Source organism: Quercus lobata, chromosome 10 (genome assembly GCF_001633185.2).
Source record: "Quercus lobata isolate SW786 chromosome 10, ValleyOak3.0 Primary Assembly, whole genome shotgun sequence".
Taxonomy (NCBI): Eukaryota; Viridiplantae; Streptophyta; class Magnoliopsida; order Fagales; family Fagaceae; genus Quercus; species Quercus lobata.
In genome coordinates this window covers 51,910,841-51,926,311 of record NC_044913.1, presented here as the reverse complement: position 1 = coordinate 51,926,311, position 15,471 = coordinate 51,910,841, and the positions used below count along the sequence as shown (strand labels likewise).

At 43.0% G+C, this 15,471-nt stretch overlaps 1 protein-coding gene across 1 annotated transcript; it reads right to left on the bottom strand.

The window, feature by feature from the left end:
* Positions 1 to 11,490: 11,490 nt before the first annotated feature.
* On the bottom strand, positions 11,491 to 13,173 carry LOC115964931. Its single transcript, XM_031084158.1, has 2 exons — positions 12,091 to 13,173; positions 11,491 to 11,772 (listed from the first exon to the last, which is right to left on the bottom strand). The coding sequence occupies exons 1-2, from the start codon at positions 13,171 to 13,173 to the stop codon at positions 11,491 to 11,493; spliced, it is 1,365 nt and encodes a 454-aa protein (XP_030940018.1).
* Between the last annotated feature and the right edge of the window lie 2,298 nt (positions 13,174 to 15,471).

Genomic DNA, 15,471 nt, shown 5'->3' with positions numbered 1-15,471 from the left:
TATATTTTCAAATAATGTATTAGGAGTGTACCATTAATTATAGGTATGATACTATTTTGACATTAACTTTGTGTTTAGATGGAGGGTGATTTGGAAAGAGAAAAAGAATGAAAGATGATTTGAATATACTAAACTTTTAATATAGTCCAACAATTAAACATACAGGTTTGGTAAGAAATATAAGTTAAAGAATGAAAACTTAAAAAGAGAGACCATGGATCCTATAAAACATGTGATTAAAGAAAAAGAGATTTGATCAAGTCTTTACTAGGACCCACCATGGCGAATTGAAGTAGGGATTGGTGCTACATAAGGCTAGGATTTCCAATTTTGTTTTTGTCCTTAGTTTTACAATGTTGATCATGCACAATGGGTAAAGAAATACATATATATTCTAGTTCCTTCTCCTTTACTCTCTTAGTGCATAAATAAAAATACAATGTTCCTTTTTCTTTCTCTTTTGCCAATCAAAGAATCAAAGAATAAGCAGAGATATTATTCCTTACACTCCTCTATTTCCATCCTTTCGACAATATATATATAAATATATATATATATATATATATATTATGTAAATTTAAATTCATTCTCATAGTTAAAATTTTGATCTACTTGAATTATTATTATTTTTTTTATATAAGATAAAAATTATACTTTAACTTAATCTAATTATATATGTGTGTGAAGCTCTCTCCTGGATACTGAAACTCTAGTCTTGCTCCTCACACCTTACAAACACTTATACTTGTGGAGTGATCTTCGCGACAAGGGAACGTAGTAGTTACTTGAATTAATTAATAGTTGACCAAAGATTTTTTTTTCTTTTTCTTTTTTTGAGAAGATGGAGTATAGTGAATTATGTTTGTAACAAAACACCTCGAGGTTATGGATTTTTTTAAGGATTAATACGGAGAACCCCCACCCCCAAAAGAATATATACGGATGCAATAAACGACAAAGTATTTAATCAAACAAACAGCTATCACTAAAGAAGGACAAAAAAAAAAAAAAAGCTGTGCAACATTCTAAAGTATCATACTTCTTGTTGTTTTGCTTTGTTTTTTCAATTTTTTTAATAACATAACATTTAATTTACCAGAAAATATGAACTGCCACACCTGAAGTTGTTGCACTTCAACATTGAAAAAATCAATTTCAATAGCATGCAATTTCAGAAAGTTTAAAGATTTCACAAGTGCTGATTCATGTATATATATAATATATATAGTAGTAACTAGTAATTAATCTTAGGTGTTTATTAAAGAAAACAAGGCATGCATTAATTCTCAATTTACTAATTATTAAATTATATAGTCTAGTTTTGATTAATAAAATCATATCTTAGCATGTGTCATGTATATATATATTGTAAAAATATCGTCTCAAAAAAAAAAATGTATATGGTAAAAATATGGCTTTTTGGCTAAGTCTTCATGTAGTTCTTTGTAATTGAAAAGAAAAAATTATTACGTACTTGGAGTACCATAAATGCATACTCCCCTTTCTCACATAAATGGTGGGTTCCACCATGATGAATTTAATTAGTGGGATCCACCATTCATATGAGAAGAAAGAGTACACATTTATGATACTCCGAGAGTACACAATAATTTCTCAATTGAAAATAAACTTGCACGGTTGTACTCCATTTTAATAGCTTTTACCTAGTTGGCACTTATACTCCACAGATGTGCTAAAGAGTTTCCCCTAATAAATTTTAGCTTAATAATTATGTTATCACTGTATTGAAGCATCTGTTGTTGGTAATATACAAGAGAGGGAAAAATAGATAGAGTGTAAAAGTGTATAAATCTACAGATACAACTTAAATATAATTTTTTTTTATTAAAAAAAAATCTAATATATGGGACTTACATCCCCCTTTTGTAAGAGATGGGAAGGTCCTTGGGTCCTTTTCTCAATCATTATTCGGCTAAAGATAATCATCATATGATTTTATTTTTATTTTTTATTTTTACTATGCAACTTCATATACTTTACTTTTAAAAAATACACAGTATCAATGCTAAAACCTTGTAATTCAAGTTATTCAACTAACACTTTTTTTTTTTTTTTTATTTATTTATTTTTTTTTATGGAGATATCAAGGTTTGTTTAGTCTTTCATCCAATTATTACTATTAAATTAAAAAGAAGAGCCTTCTCAAAAAAAATTAAAAAATTAAAAAGAAGAAAAAAATAGTATCAAAATCATACACAATGATCATAAGAATCATTGAACCATAAAATAGATGAAAACCTAAGCTTTTTTCTAATTTAAAAATTAAATATATCAGATGTGAAAGAAAATCTTGAAAATATAAGTTTAAGTAAGATTAAAGGTAGAGGCTTTTGTATTTTGTAGTTTCTAATTATTGCAAAAGGAGGAAAGAATCCACATGAAAATTCTAAATCTAATTTGATTATAGAAAATGAAAAATGCGATATATCTAATTTCCTATCAGATCCATCACACGTTTTTTTTTTTTTGGTTGAGAAGAAGAGGTTCTAGGATGGCTGGATGATCTCTTCATATATTTTTACCTTGGGTTTTAAGCTATTAATATGTATAATGGGCTAAATTATATATCATATATACTAAGGTCTAACTTCTTGTTCTTCTATTAAAAAATAAAAAACACTATTCTTTTGTCTTTTTTACCAGAAATTACCACTATCCTTGTATTCCTGTGTTCAATTAAATAACAAGAAAGATATATATTGTAATTAAAAAGTAAAAAGAAATCACTTCTCATACCTCTATTTCGATGCTTCCCAATAAAATTTAATGTTAATCTAAATTCTTTCTCGTATTAACAATTACTTGGACCTATGATGATTCTCAAAAAAAAAAAAAAAAAAAAAAACTTGGACCTATGATGAATATGGAATATGAAGAATATTAGAAAATTCCACAAAGTAAGTATTAATTATAAGACGTGGTAAATCAGGGAACATTTAAATCATCTCTCTAAAAAAAAAAAACACTTTTCAGCCTCAAGCAAGTACGTCCAACATTCTATTCATCAATTTTTTTTAAAAAAAATAAAAAAGTCCAACATTCTAAAGAAACTTTTAATTTTTATTTTTTTAATGACATGACTTTGAACAATTTGCCATAAGAATGAGAAAAGCCATAGGACTTGTTGCAACTTTCAAACATTACGGAAATCAATTTCAACAACAATATATAACAGGATTCTCTCTTTTACCATTTCACCAATTCCTTTATATCAAGCATAAATCAACACAAAGTCTATAATTTACGCAGGTGCCGATGCATGCACCATATTCCTTTATATCAAGCATAAAATTGGCTTCTGTCCTTTTCGGGCAAAATAAATAGCATTCTATCCCCTTTCCCTAACTAATTAGGAAAATGCCTCTTGTAGGGTGTGGGTTTGAGCGCTCCTTCAGTTGGGCGAAAGGTCTCAAGCCCAACTGGTCCAATACAATGAATTTTTAAAGAGTGGGTTTAAGAACTAGGTGTTAGCCTAAACCACAATCGCTAGACATGGTTAGGTGTGGACGGACCAATAAGGAAATGGGTTTGGGCATGAAGTGTTGTCCCCGGGTGTTTCGTCTGAGGAGTTTAGTATTCTGCTTCTTCCACTTTTAGTACTAGATTACCGTCATTTTCAAGACCATGCAGACTGTTGCAGTCTTCTCCTTTTTCTCTCTTCCTCCTCCTCCTTTCTTTGCGATCCCCCATTCTTGGGGGTCTCTCTCATTATATATTACTTTCCAGTCGATCTTAACCCTCCATCTGTTGATTGTGCAGGCCACTACTCGAGTACTCATCCCATCACCATCTTCCCAAACCCTCTGTGAGTTGCAGCAGCCAAGGCCGCATTGTTCAGGAGTCCTTTCATCATTAATGCGGCCAAGACGTTAGTTGGGCGCATTAAATGCGGATGTGATAGCTTTTTCTTGAACTGCCCCTACACCATACTCCCGTGTGCGTCCTTCTGTACTCGTCCTTTCTTCAGGGAACGCTCTAAGAGGCTGCCTTTGATGGCATGCCGTTCTTTCCTACTGGATTCTGGAATGCCGAGGATAGGATCGTCCTCGGCAACATCTCTAGGCCATTTGGATTTTCATCATACGTCCTCGGACATTTATCTCCTCGGCGCGGGCCTTGGGCCCAGCACAAAGTGGGCCGAGGTCGCCAAGTTCTCTAGCCCTACAATAGCCCCTAAAAATCCTGCTGTCCGAACCCTTGGACGGAGTGGAGGGTTTTGGTAACATCAGGCCTCTATCATGGCTTGTCAAGTCCTGTCCTTCATTAATGCTTGAGTCTTTTCGTATGCCCGAGACACGTTCCTGGTGCCTTGGTATATGAAGCGTGTCTTCAATGAATGCTGGCGGCTCTGTGCTCTCCACATTCAATGGTGCGATGGTGATTTTGACGATTGAGATTTCCTCACCTTTATGGGCGGGAAAACCCGCACAGTTATTTTTAATGGGGGATATAAATACCCATTTGAACGGACTTGTCTCTTTACCTTTGCACTTAAGAGTTCTTGCGCATATATCTTGAGTTCAGTCAAACTTCCAGCCAAACTCAAGTTTCTTTCCAGCATAAAAAGCCTGTCCGAGGGGTCTTTCCTCATTTCTGTAAGTTTTCTTCTCTCTTCAACTTGTGCTTTCCCTCTTCTAAGTTTATCTTTCTCTTGCTCCTCTCTTTCTTTCGTCATCCCTTGAGTCTTTTTGGCAGTTTTTAGAGATGGGTAAATTAAAAAAGTTGGTTGAGACCGAAGAGGCGATAGAAAAATTTATCGCCGATTATAGGATACCCCCTAATGTGGGTCTGAGATACTGTGAGGAAGGGGAATGACACTTTAGGAGAAAAATAGGTGAGGTGGTGATCCCCATACTTGCCTTTATAGAAGGGGGCGTGAGAATCCCTATGGGGCCAGTGATGAGAGATTATCTTAGGCACTTCCAACTAGCCCCCACCCAGTGTGCTGCTAACATGTTTAGGATCTTGGGTTGTGTGGATGCCTTAAACGAGAAAATGGGGCTAAGGTTAACCCACCATGACATAAACTGGTGCTATAACCTCCAACTCTTGAAAGGCAAGTCCTACTACTTGAAGACGAGGGATGATAAGGTTCGGCTTATTCAGTGCCTCCCCGAGTCTAGCAAGCAAAGGTTTAAACAAGAACTTCCTCATTGTGTCTGGGGAGTGGTATGATGGCCTTCCTTGCCCCACGGTGGAGGGGGAGCCAGGTGGGGTATCTAGAGTGGGAGAGGGATGACCCCCCCCCACTTTTTTTTTTTTTTACCATCACGTCTCGCACGGTTTGGTTACTGATATGAATTTGCCTTCTTTTTGCAGATCCACACGCCTTTCAGTGGCATTTCCATCTGATCAACAAGGAAGATTTGGAAACTATTCTCAGGGCGGTGGTTTTTGTAAACGAGGCGAACAACCAAGTCAGGGCCGCTCACAAGATCTTGGGTACGATCCTATCCAGAGGTCATTCGCCGATCCAAAGTACGTGATCAGAGCTAACGATCCCTAGCTTCAGAGAATCACTGTAGTTGAGCATGGGTTTCTGATTCTCGAGGGATCTCCTGTTCCGGAGGGCATCCCGTTGGCCGGCTCTTCTTCATCCCACCAAGCGGCGGAAGCCGAGAGTGATTCGGGTTTGCTCGAAGAAGGATTCTGTGCGTTTGACCAAGCTAGTTCGTCCGCGGATCCCGTTGGTGACTTGGGTGACCCCGACCTATCCGAGGCGGATTTCTTGTTAGCAGGGACATCCTCTCAGGTGGAGATGGGTTTTAAAAGGAACCCCAGACAAGCCTGTAAGACCAAATTGAGGGCCAGCCAGGGAAGGAGGCACCAGGAAAGTCGCAATCCAAACCTCCCCCTCCTCCACTATAGCCTCAACCTGTTCAAACCAGGTCTTCCCCTGCCTATTCGCGAACACCATCTCCGCGGCCTAAACACCCTGCTTCCCCCCAATCAACTTTGCCTTCTCGGCCTGAGCCCACCGACTCAAAGAGGAAGAGGAGTTCTAAAGGCAAAGAGCCGATGGATGAGGGGAAGTCCCACACACCTCAGGAGGAGGGCGAAGCCCCACGAGCTCAAAAGCAGCTAAAGATTGGGCCTCAAGGCCAAGGCAAGGAGATTGATGCCCAATCTGCGCCCAAGGCTTGGCTTCCTGCCCAATGCTCCATGGGGAGCCATTAATGGAAAATGCCTCCCTGAGGGACTTTCGAGGCGGTGAAGGTGCTTATGTGGCCGACGCGTTGGAGAGGACCCTGCTTTTTCCTACTGACATGAAAGAGCTGAAGAATACGAGGAGGCAGGAGGTCTTCCTCAACATAAAGAGGTACTTGGCCATGGTAAGGCTTCTGATACTTATGACTCCGTCGATTTTTGCTCCTTGATTTCCGTTCATAGTGTGTTTGTTCCAATTGGCAGGCCGTCCAAGCTACTTATAGGCTGGAGGATGAGGCTAAAGAGCAGAGTAGATCCTTGGAGACTGAACGTAATAAGCGCCTGGACGCTGCTCGTATCCTTAAGAACTTCGAGGCTGACCTTACTAGGGCCAGGGAGGATATGAAGGAGATGACCAGGCAGAGGGACAGGGCTGAAGTAGGCCTGTTTGGTGCCCAAAAACAGGCCAAGACCCAGACAAAGTGCCTACTTAAAGCTGAGGATCAGCTGGAGATTGCTAAGGAGTAGATTGTTGATCTTAAGAAGAGGCTAGTTGATGCGGATGACGCCAAAAACATTGCAGAATGGGCTAGGGATGAAGCTCTAAGGGCCATGACGGAGGCTGAATTTGTCAGGATAGAGGCCGAGGCCTCCAGGGACAAAGCCAAGGAGGAGGCCTATGATTCTGGTGTGGCTGACACCTAGGCCATCCTTAAGGCTCAAATCCCTGGGGTATGTCGGCTCTACTGCTCCCAGGTCTGGAATGAAGCCCTCAAACAAGTTGGGGTGGAGGCTTCCTCCGATCTGTGGAAGGCGGAGAAGGTATACTACCTTTCGGCCATTCGCGAGACGAATCTCGAAACGGTGAGAGCTCTAAAGGAAGCTGGGGCTGCTCAGCCTGAGGCTACTCTGACCGCGTCCACCGCTAACGAGCCAGTCGAGGGGGGCGAGCTTCCTATGGTGACTGATACAAGCGGGAGCTACAACCTTGAAGCACCCCAGGAGGCTGTTGAATCTATAGTCGGCACTCAGGACTCTCATGCCGAGGAGCCACCTTTCTTGTTTCGGCCCCTTCAGTCCATTTCCCTTGCTGATGTCACTCAGGGCCCCGAGGCCAACCCTGCCCAACTTCCCAAGGAAAGGGATGTTTCCCAGGGTCCCAAGGCCAATCCTGTCTAACTTCCCAAGGAAGGGACCAAAATGAATTCGAAGAAGTAGAGATTCCGGCCAACCTTTATATTGGTTTTCTTTTTAGTTTAGTTTTTAGTTAATTTGCTTTTGTTTTAAGGACCTTGGGATTCGTTTGTAACTAAATTCTCGACTATGTGTATAAAATTCCTTTCTTCTTTTCTCTTTTGAATCATGTGTTTATTGCCCTTATCGATGTTACCATTACTGTAAATCTGGTGGCTTGTGAATTAATTATCCTAACAGGCGTGAATGGTTGTGCACATAATATATTTGAAGTTAAATCCCTGAATACTGTCTTACCGGCATCAAGGGGATGCTTAGATTGCATCTACCCATATTTCTAGGGGCTAAGTGTATGGTCCGAGGTGTCGAGCGTGTTTTTAGGTCGTATCCACAGCTTTTGCAAATTTCGAAGTAGCGAGTCCGAGGACCATGCAAGATCTTAGAGTGACTAGTTTCCCCATAGGTTTGAGTCCGAGGACTATGCAAGACCTTGGTTCTGTCTAACACTTAAATTTTCTTGGAGTGACTAGTTTCCCCATAGGCTTGAGTCTGAGGACCATACAAGACCTTGGTTCTATCTATCACTTAGATTTTCTTGGAGTGACTAGTTTCCCTATAGGCTTAAGTCTGAGGACCATGCAAGACCTTGGTTCTATCTAGCACTTAGATTATTGCCAGAACACGAGACATGTAATCAAGATGGACTTAAAATCTAAACTAGACAAACACTTTTATTAATGGCTGTGCACATAATATATTTGAAGTTAAATCCCTGAATACTGTCTTACCGGCATCAAGGGGATGCTTAGATTGCATCTACCCATATTTCTAGGGGCTAAGTGTATGATCCGAGGTGTCGAGCGTGTTTTTAGGTCGTATTCACAGCTTTTGCAAATTTCGAAGTAGCGAGTCCGAGGACCATGCAAGATCTCAGAGTGACTAGTTTCCCCATAGGCTTGAGTCCAAGGACCATGCAAGACCTTGGTTCTGTCTAACACTTAGATTTTCTTGGAGTGACTAGTTTCCCCATAGGCTTGAGTCTGAGGACCATACAAGACCTTGGTTCTGTCTATCACTTAGATTTTCTTGGAGTGACTAGTTTCCCTATAGGCTTAAGTCTGAAGACCATGCAAGACCTTGGTTCTGTCTAGCACTTAGATTATTGCCAAAACATGAGACGTGTAATCAAGATGGACTTAAAATCTGAACTAGACAAACACTTTTATTAATAGTAATACCTTCTCAGGTTATTTACATTCCATGGACGGGGCACAGCTTTTTCATCTAAGTCTTTTAGGTAGTACGCTCCTATCCCCACGACTAAAGTAATCCGATATGGCCCTTCCCAGTTGGGTCCAAGCTTTCCCCATGATGGGTTTCTGGCAGCACCCACAACTTTCCTTAGCACTAAGTCCCCTGGTGCTAGCGGTCTAAGCTTCATGTTGGCATCATATCCCTATTTGAGCTTCTGATGGTAATAGGCCAATTGGACCATTGCCTTTTTTCTTCGTTCGACGATCAGGTCTAGGCTCCTTTCTAGTAGTTCGTCATTACTATCCGAGGTGAACGAACTCATCCTCAGCGTCGGGAAGTTTGCCTCTAGAGGGATAACGGCCTCGGCCCTATAGGTCATGGCAAAAGGCGTCTCCCCTGTCGACCGCTGTGACGTAGTTCGATAGGTCCATAGGACGTGCGGCAGCTCTTCAACCCATCTCCCTTTGGCGTCATCTAGTCTTTTCTTAAGCCCGTTGACTATGACCTTGTTAACAGCCTTGACTTGCCCGTTTCCCTGAGGATAGGCTGGAGTTGAGTACCTATTAATGATCCCCAACTTGCAGCAGTATCTTCTGAAGGCCTTGCTGTCAAACTGGAGTCCATTATCTGAGATGAGAGTGCGAGGGACTCCAAATCATGTGACAATATTTCTCCAGATGAATTTCTTAGCATCCACGTCTCTGATGTTGGCCAGAGGCTCAGCTTCGACCCACTTGGTGAAGTAATCCGTGCCAACCAGTATGTATCTCTTATTTCCTGTTGCCTCTGGGAAGGGTCCTACAATATTCAGGCCCCACTAGGCGAACGACCATGGACTGCATAGAAGGTTGAGGGCCCCGCTAGGTTGATGAATATTTGGTGTGAACCTTTGGCACTGGTCGCACTTTTTAACATACTCTAGGGCTTCCTTCTGCATCCTCGACCATCAGTATCCCTAGGTAATGACTCGGTGTGACAGAGATCTTCCTCCTGTGTGACTCCTGCAGATTCCTTCGTGTAGCTCTTCAAGCAGCAGTTCTGATGCCTCAGGGTGGATGCATAGCAAATATGGTCCGGAATATGAGCGTTTATACAATTTGTGGTCTTTGAACAACTAGAACCGAGGAGCTTTTCTTTGTATTTTCTCCGCCTCCAACTTTTCCTTGGGCAAGATGTCATCTTTGAGGAACTTCACAATAGGGTCCATCCAGCTAAGGCCCACTCTGACCTTATAAACATGGACCATGCCTTTGACTACTTTATTCGATCTGTCCAAGTGCTCGATGAGAATAATTCGAGGCAGCTCCCCTGCCGAGGAGGTGGCAAGCGTGGCCAGCGAATCTGCATGAGTGTTCCCACTTCTGGGAACATGCGACAAGTTTAAAAAGTCGAAGCCCGGCTGTAAGCGTTTGACCTGGCTTAAGTATTCTTGCATCCTTACATCTCTGGCCTCTAGTTCTCCCTTTACCTGGCCTACTACTAGCCTCGAGTTCGAGAACATCTCTACTGCCTTTCTTCCCATTTTTTGTACCATGGCAATTCCTTACAGCAGGGCCTCATACTCGGTTTCGTTGTTCGTGGCTAAGAACCCAAGTCTCAGGGACTTCTCTATGATGGCTTCCTCTGGAGATATTAGGACCAGCCCCACTCCAGATCCCCTTTGATTTGCTACGCCATCAACGTACACCTTCCAGCATGGGGGTCCTGGGGTAGAGATCACTCCAACCGATTTTTCATCCATGTTCTGCTCCTCTGCCACTATTTCTACTGGGGGTTTAGCAAATTCAGCTACTAAGTCAGCTAGGACTTGGCCCTTGATAGAGGTCCGAGGCATGTATTTGATGTCAAAAGCTCCCAGAATTGTGCTCCATATGGCAATCCTTCCAGTGTAGTCAGCAGTTCGTAGCACAGACTTCAAGGGTAGTTGGGTTAGAACAACTACTGTGTGGGCTTGGAAATAATGGGGAAGCTTTCACGTGACATAGACCACAGCTAGTATGGCTTTCTCCAGGGGTAGGTATCTGACCTCGGCTTCATGTAGCAACTTACTCACTTAATAGACCAACTTTTGGATGCCATTGTCGTCCCGTATTAGCACCAAGCTTACGGCATGGGGGGCTACAGTAATGTATGCATACAGAACTTCATCGGGCTCGGGGCTAGACATGATAGGTGGTCGGGATAGGTAATCCTTGAGTTGCTGCAAGGCCACCACACAGTCCTCAGACCATTTAAACCCCTTCCACTTGTTGATCAAGAGATAGAACGGCCTACATCTATCCGCCGATCTGGAAATGAATCGGTTGAAGGCTGTGATCATCCCGGTAAGCTTTTGGACCTCCTTTGCATTTTGTGGTGGTTTCAGGTCGTTAATGGCCTTGATCTAGTTAGGGTTAACCTCAATTCCTCTATGGGTAACCATGTAACCCAAAAACTTGACTGATCCCACGCCAAATGAGCACTTGGAAGCATTTAGGCGCAGCTTATGTTTCCTCAAGACACCAAAAGTGTCGCCGAGGTCCCTTAAATGCTCGGACACTACTCTACTCTTCACCACCATGTCATCGACATAGATTTCGATGTTCTTGCCCAGCTATGGTTCAAACATTTTTGTCATCATCCTTTGATAAGTGGATCCCGCATTCTTCAGGCCAAATGGCATTACCTTGTAGTGGTAATTTCCAATTGGTGTCACGAAGGCTGTTTTCTCCAAATCCCCCAGCGCCAGTGTTATTTGTGATAGCCTTGAAAGGCGTCTAAGAAGCTCATTTGAGGATGGCCTACTGTCGCATCAACTAGCTGGTTTATCCAAGGCATTGGGAACGGGTCCTTAGGGCATGCCTTATTTAGGTCTGTGAAGTCCACGCAAACCCGCTATTTCCCACTTTTCTTCTTGACCACCACTGTGTTGGCCAGCAATTCGACGCAAAAGACTTCTTTGATAGCCCCCGCACACTTAAGTTTCGCCACTTCGTCTCTAATTGCATTGGCATGCCCTTTTGACGGGTGGCGAGGTGGTTGCTTCTTGGGAATGATGGCCGAGTTGACATTGAGGTAATGGTAGATGAAGGCTGGGTCGATCCTGGGGGTGTCGTAGGCATCCCATGCAAATACGTCAATATTCCTCTTAAGGAACTCAATCAGCTCCTCCTTCTCCTGAAAGGGCAGTTGGGACCCTACTCAGAAGAACTTCTTCGGGTCGTCGTCAATAACCACCTCTTCCAGATCTTCGCATTTTGCCTCCCTAACAGTTGTGTCAGGGGGCAAAACCGAGGTCTTTAGTTGCTATAAATTCTCCTCAGCGGAGGCTGAGGACTCTACGTCGAGCCGATGTGAGACAACCGCTACCACGCATTGCCTTGCCGTGGGTTGGCAACCACGGATTTCAAGGACTTGGTCTCTTGACAGGAATTTCACCTTCTGGTGTAACGAGGATGCAACAGCCCCTAGGGTATGGAGCTAAGGCCTACCAACAATGGCTGTATAGGGAGAGTTGTCCACCATGATGAAGTTCACTTCCACTATTTCCAAGCCGGTCTGGATGGGCAACTTAATCATGCCCATTGGAATGACAAGCTTTCCATCGAATCTTATGAGGGGGGAGTTGTAGGGCGTCAAGTCTTCTAGTTTTAACCCCAGCCCCTTGTATAGGTTAGGGTACATAACCTCAGCTGCGCTGCCGCCATCCACCATCACTCTTTTCACATCGTAGTCCCCGATTCGGAGGGTGATTAGCAGCGTGTCGTCGTGGGGCTGGATGGTCCCGATCTTGTCTTCCTTTGAAAAACTCAAAACGGGATGAAAGCTCATTCTGGCCCTCTTCGGCCCTAGTTGGGACTCCTCGGTAGACAGTTGAGCCACCGATAACACTTGTGTAAGGTGCGTGCCTGCTCTCCCTGGCGCGGCCAAGATTACGTTGATCATTCCTGTTGGTGGCCTCAAGGCAGCATCCCTCCTGGCCTCTTGAGGGCCTTGATGACCACTAGAATGATACAGAAGGTGCTTCAATCTTCCTTCCTGGACTAGCTGGTCTAGGTGGTTCCAGAGGTTCTTGTAGTTCTCCGTAGAATGGCCATGGTCTTGGTGGTATTGGCAATAAAGATTTTGATCGCGCTTCGAGGGTTCTCTCGCCATCTTACTCGGCCATTTAAAGTACGGCTCGTTCTTGATTTTCTCCAAAACCCGATGTATTGGTTCTTGGAATACGGCATTAACAGACTGTGCATTGGTCGTTTCGGGTCGCCCTACAAAGTCCCTTCTCAGGCAGTTGCTACTATACTGGTCCGACTTGAAATCCCTCTTTTCCTGAGGGATAACCTTCTCTTTTCCTCTTCCCTGTAACTGGTCTTCCTCTACTCGCTTGTACTTGTTGATCCAATCCATCAGTTGACGCACACTGGTGGTAGGCTTGCTAGTCAGAGACTTTCGCAGGCCGTGATCGGCTGGGAGACTATTTTTGAAAGTGATAATGGCGACGTCGTCAAAGTTGTCTTCCATTTCATTGTACGTCTCCCAATATTTGTCCAAGTAGGCCTTTAAGGTTTCTCTGTCATGCATGGATAACAACAACAAAGTGCTCAAAGGCCGAGGGGCTCTGCGGTTCGTAACGAAGCGGGAGCCAAAAGCTTGGGTTAGCTACCTATACGAGCAGATGGAGTTCGTCTTTAGACCATTAAACTACCTCATCGCCATTGGTCCCAAGCTGGACGGGAAAACCTTGCACATCAATGCCTCGTTCCTAGAATGGATAACCATCATTTGATTGAACTGGCTCACATGCTCCATCGGGTTTGTTCTACCGTTGTAAATGGTAAAGGTTGCCTGTTGGAATTGTCGAGGAAGTACGGCCCTTTCTATGTGATGTGTGAAAGGCGACTTGGAGAGTTGATCTAGTGCCTTACTCATGGCGTCATTTCCCAAGCTCCTGGGAGATGGGCTTCTGCGCCTACGCCTCCGGTAGTGTTCTTCTTCATGGGAGAAGGTCTCACTTGGGGGAGTCCTCAATCTTCGTCTATAGACATCGTCACTTTCATCGTCGGAGGGCGTGTCGAGTCTGGAACTAGACTCCCTTTGTTGTGCATGGTGCAGCTTTCTTTTCAAATCGTCTATCTCTTGCCGCATGGACTGCCTATCGTTCTGTTTCTGAGACATATGGCTCCTAACTTCCTCATGTTGCGAGGCCCAATAGTTATTTCGTCTCTGAAGCACGTGGTTGCCCGCGCAAGAGTGGCTCCTGGTGGTTTGGGTGTTATTTATGCTTCCCTCTCGAAACTTTCCATTCTCTTCGTTTTGTGCCCGCTCAGGGTTGGGGAAGTTGCCCTGTTGCTGGGATTTGGATGGTTCGAGCTAATGGGGGCCTGATCCTACCATGCTGGATCATTGTCCTTACTAACACACAAGTTCTCCTCACAGACGGCGCCAATTGTAGGATGTTGGTTTGAGCGCTCCTTCGGTTGGGCGAAAGGTCTCAAGCCCAACTGGCCTAATACAATGAATTTTTAGAGAGTGGGGTTAAGAACTAGGTGTTAGTTTGAACCACAATCGTTGGACATGGTTAGGTGTGGACGGACCAATAAGGAAATGGGTTCGGGCATGAAGTACTGTCCCCGGGTGTTTCGTCTAAGGAGCTTGGTATTTTGCTTCTTCCACTTTCAATACTAGGTTACCGTTGTTTTCAAGATCATGCAGACTGTTGCAGTCTTCTCCTTTTTCTCTCTTCCTCCCCCTTTCTTTGCGATCCCCCATTCTTGGGGGTCTCTCTCATTATATATTACTTTCCAGTCGATCTTAACCCTCCATTTGTTGATTGTACAGGCCACTATTCGAGTACTCGTCCCATCAGCCATCTTTCCAAACCCTCTATGAGTTGCAGCAACCAAGGCCGCACTGTTCATGGGTCCTTTCATCATTAATGCAGCCAGGACATTAGTTGGGCACATTAAATATGGAGGTGACAGCTTTTCCTTAAACTGCCCCTACACCATACCCCCGTGTGCGTCCTATTGTACTCGTCCTTTCTTCGGGGAGCGCTCTCGGAGGCTGCCTTTGATAGCATGCTGTTCTTTCCTATTGGATTCTGGAATGCTGACGACAAGATCGTCCTCGGCAACATCTCTAGGCCATTTGGATTTTCATTGTACGTTCTCGGACGTTTATCTCCTCAGCGTGGGCCTTGGGCCCAGCACAAAGTGGGCCGGGGTCGCCAAGTTCTCTAGCCCCACACCCCTCTTTTGAAACTCGGCTTTCTCAAAAGAGGGGCATTTTGAGAAAGTCGAGTTTCTCTATTTAGAGATTTAAAAGAGCATCGAGTTCCATTTTGATAAATGTGTTCAAATGTTTAAGAAACACTTATTTTGTATGTTATACTTTCTTGATATTCTTATAAAGTGAAATGTTTAAGAAATTTTTTTTTTTTTTTTTTTTTATGTAATATTTTGTTGAATATGAAATAGATGTTAGTTTTTATGAAAGTTTTAAGCTTTGCCCCCCCCCCCCCCCCACCACACCCTCCCCCTGTTCAAATCCTGATTCCGTCCTTGCTCTCTAGCATCATAAACAACTAATATATGGTTTTTACTAAAAAATAATATTGTTATCAAATTCATGCAACTTTTGTACTTAATAATTAAATTATAATCTTGTGTACTTAATAAGAGGGGAAGTTGAGTGTGAATGTTATACGTATTTTCTTTGTAAGGATAATTGTTGCTATCATTAGATGAAACAGCAAATTACTTGGATTTCATTAATTATACGGTATTGATTTATAAGATAAAATCTAAAAACTAAGATCTCCTCATTGCTTGAAGTTTTGAAACCCTCCAAGAATCTATCCTCGCACATTTGTTTCGTAAG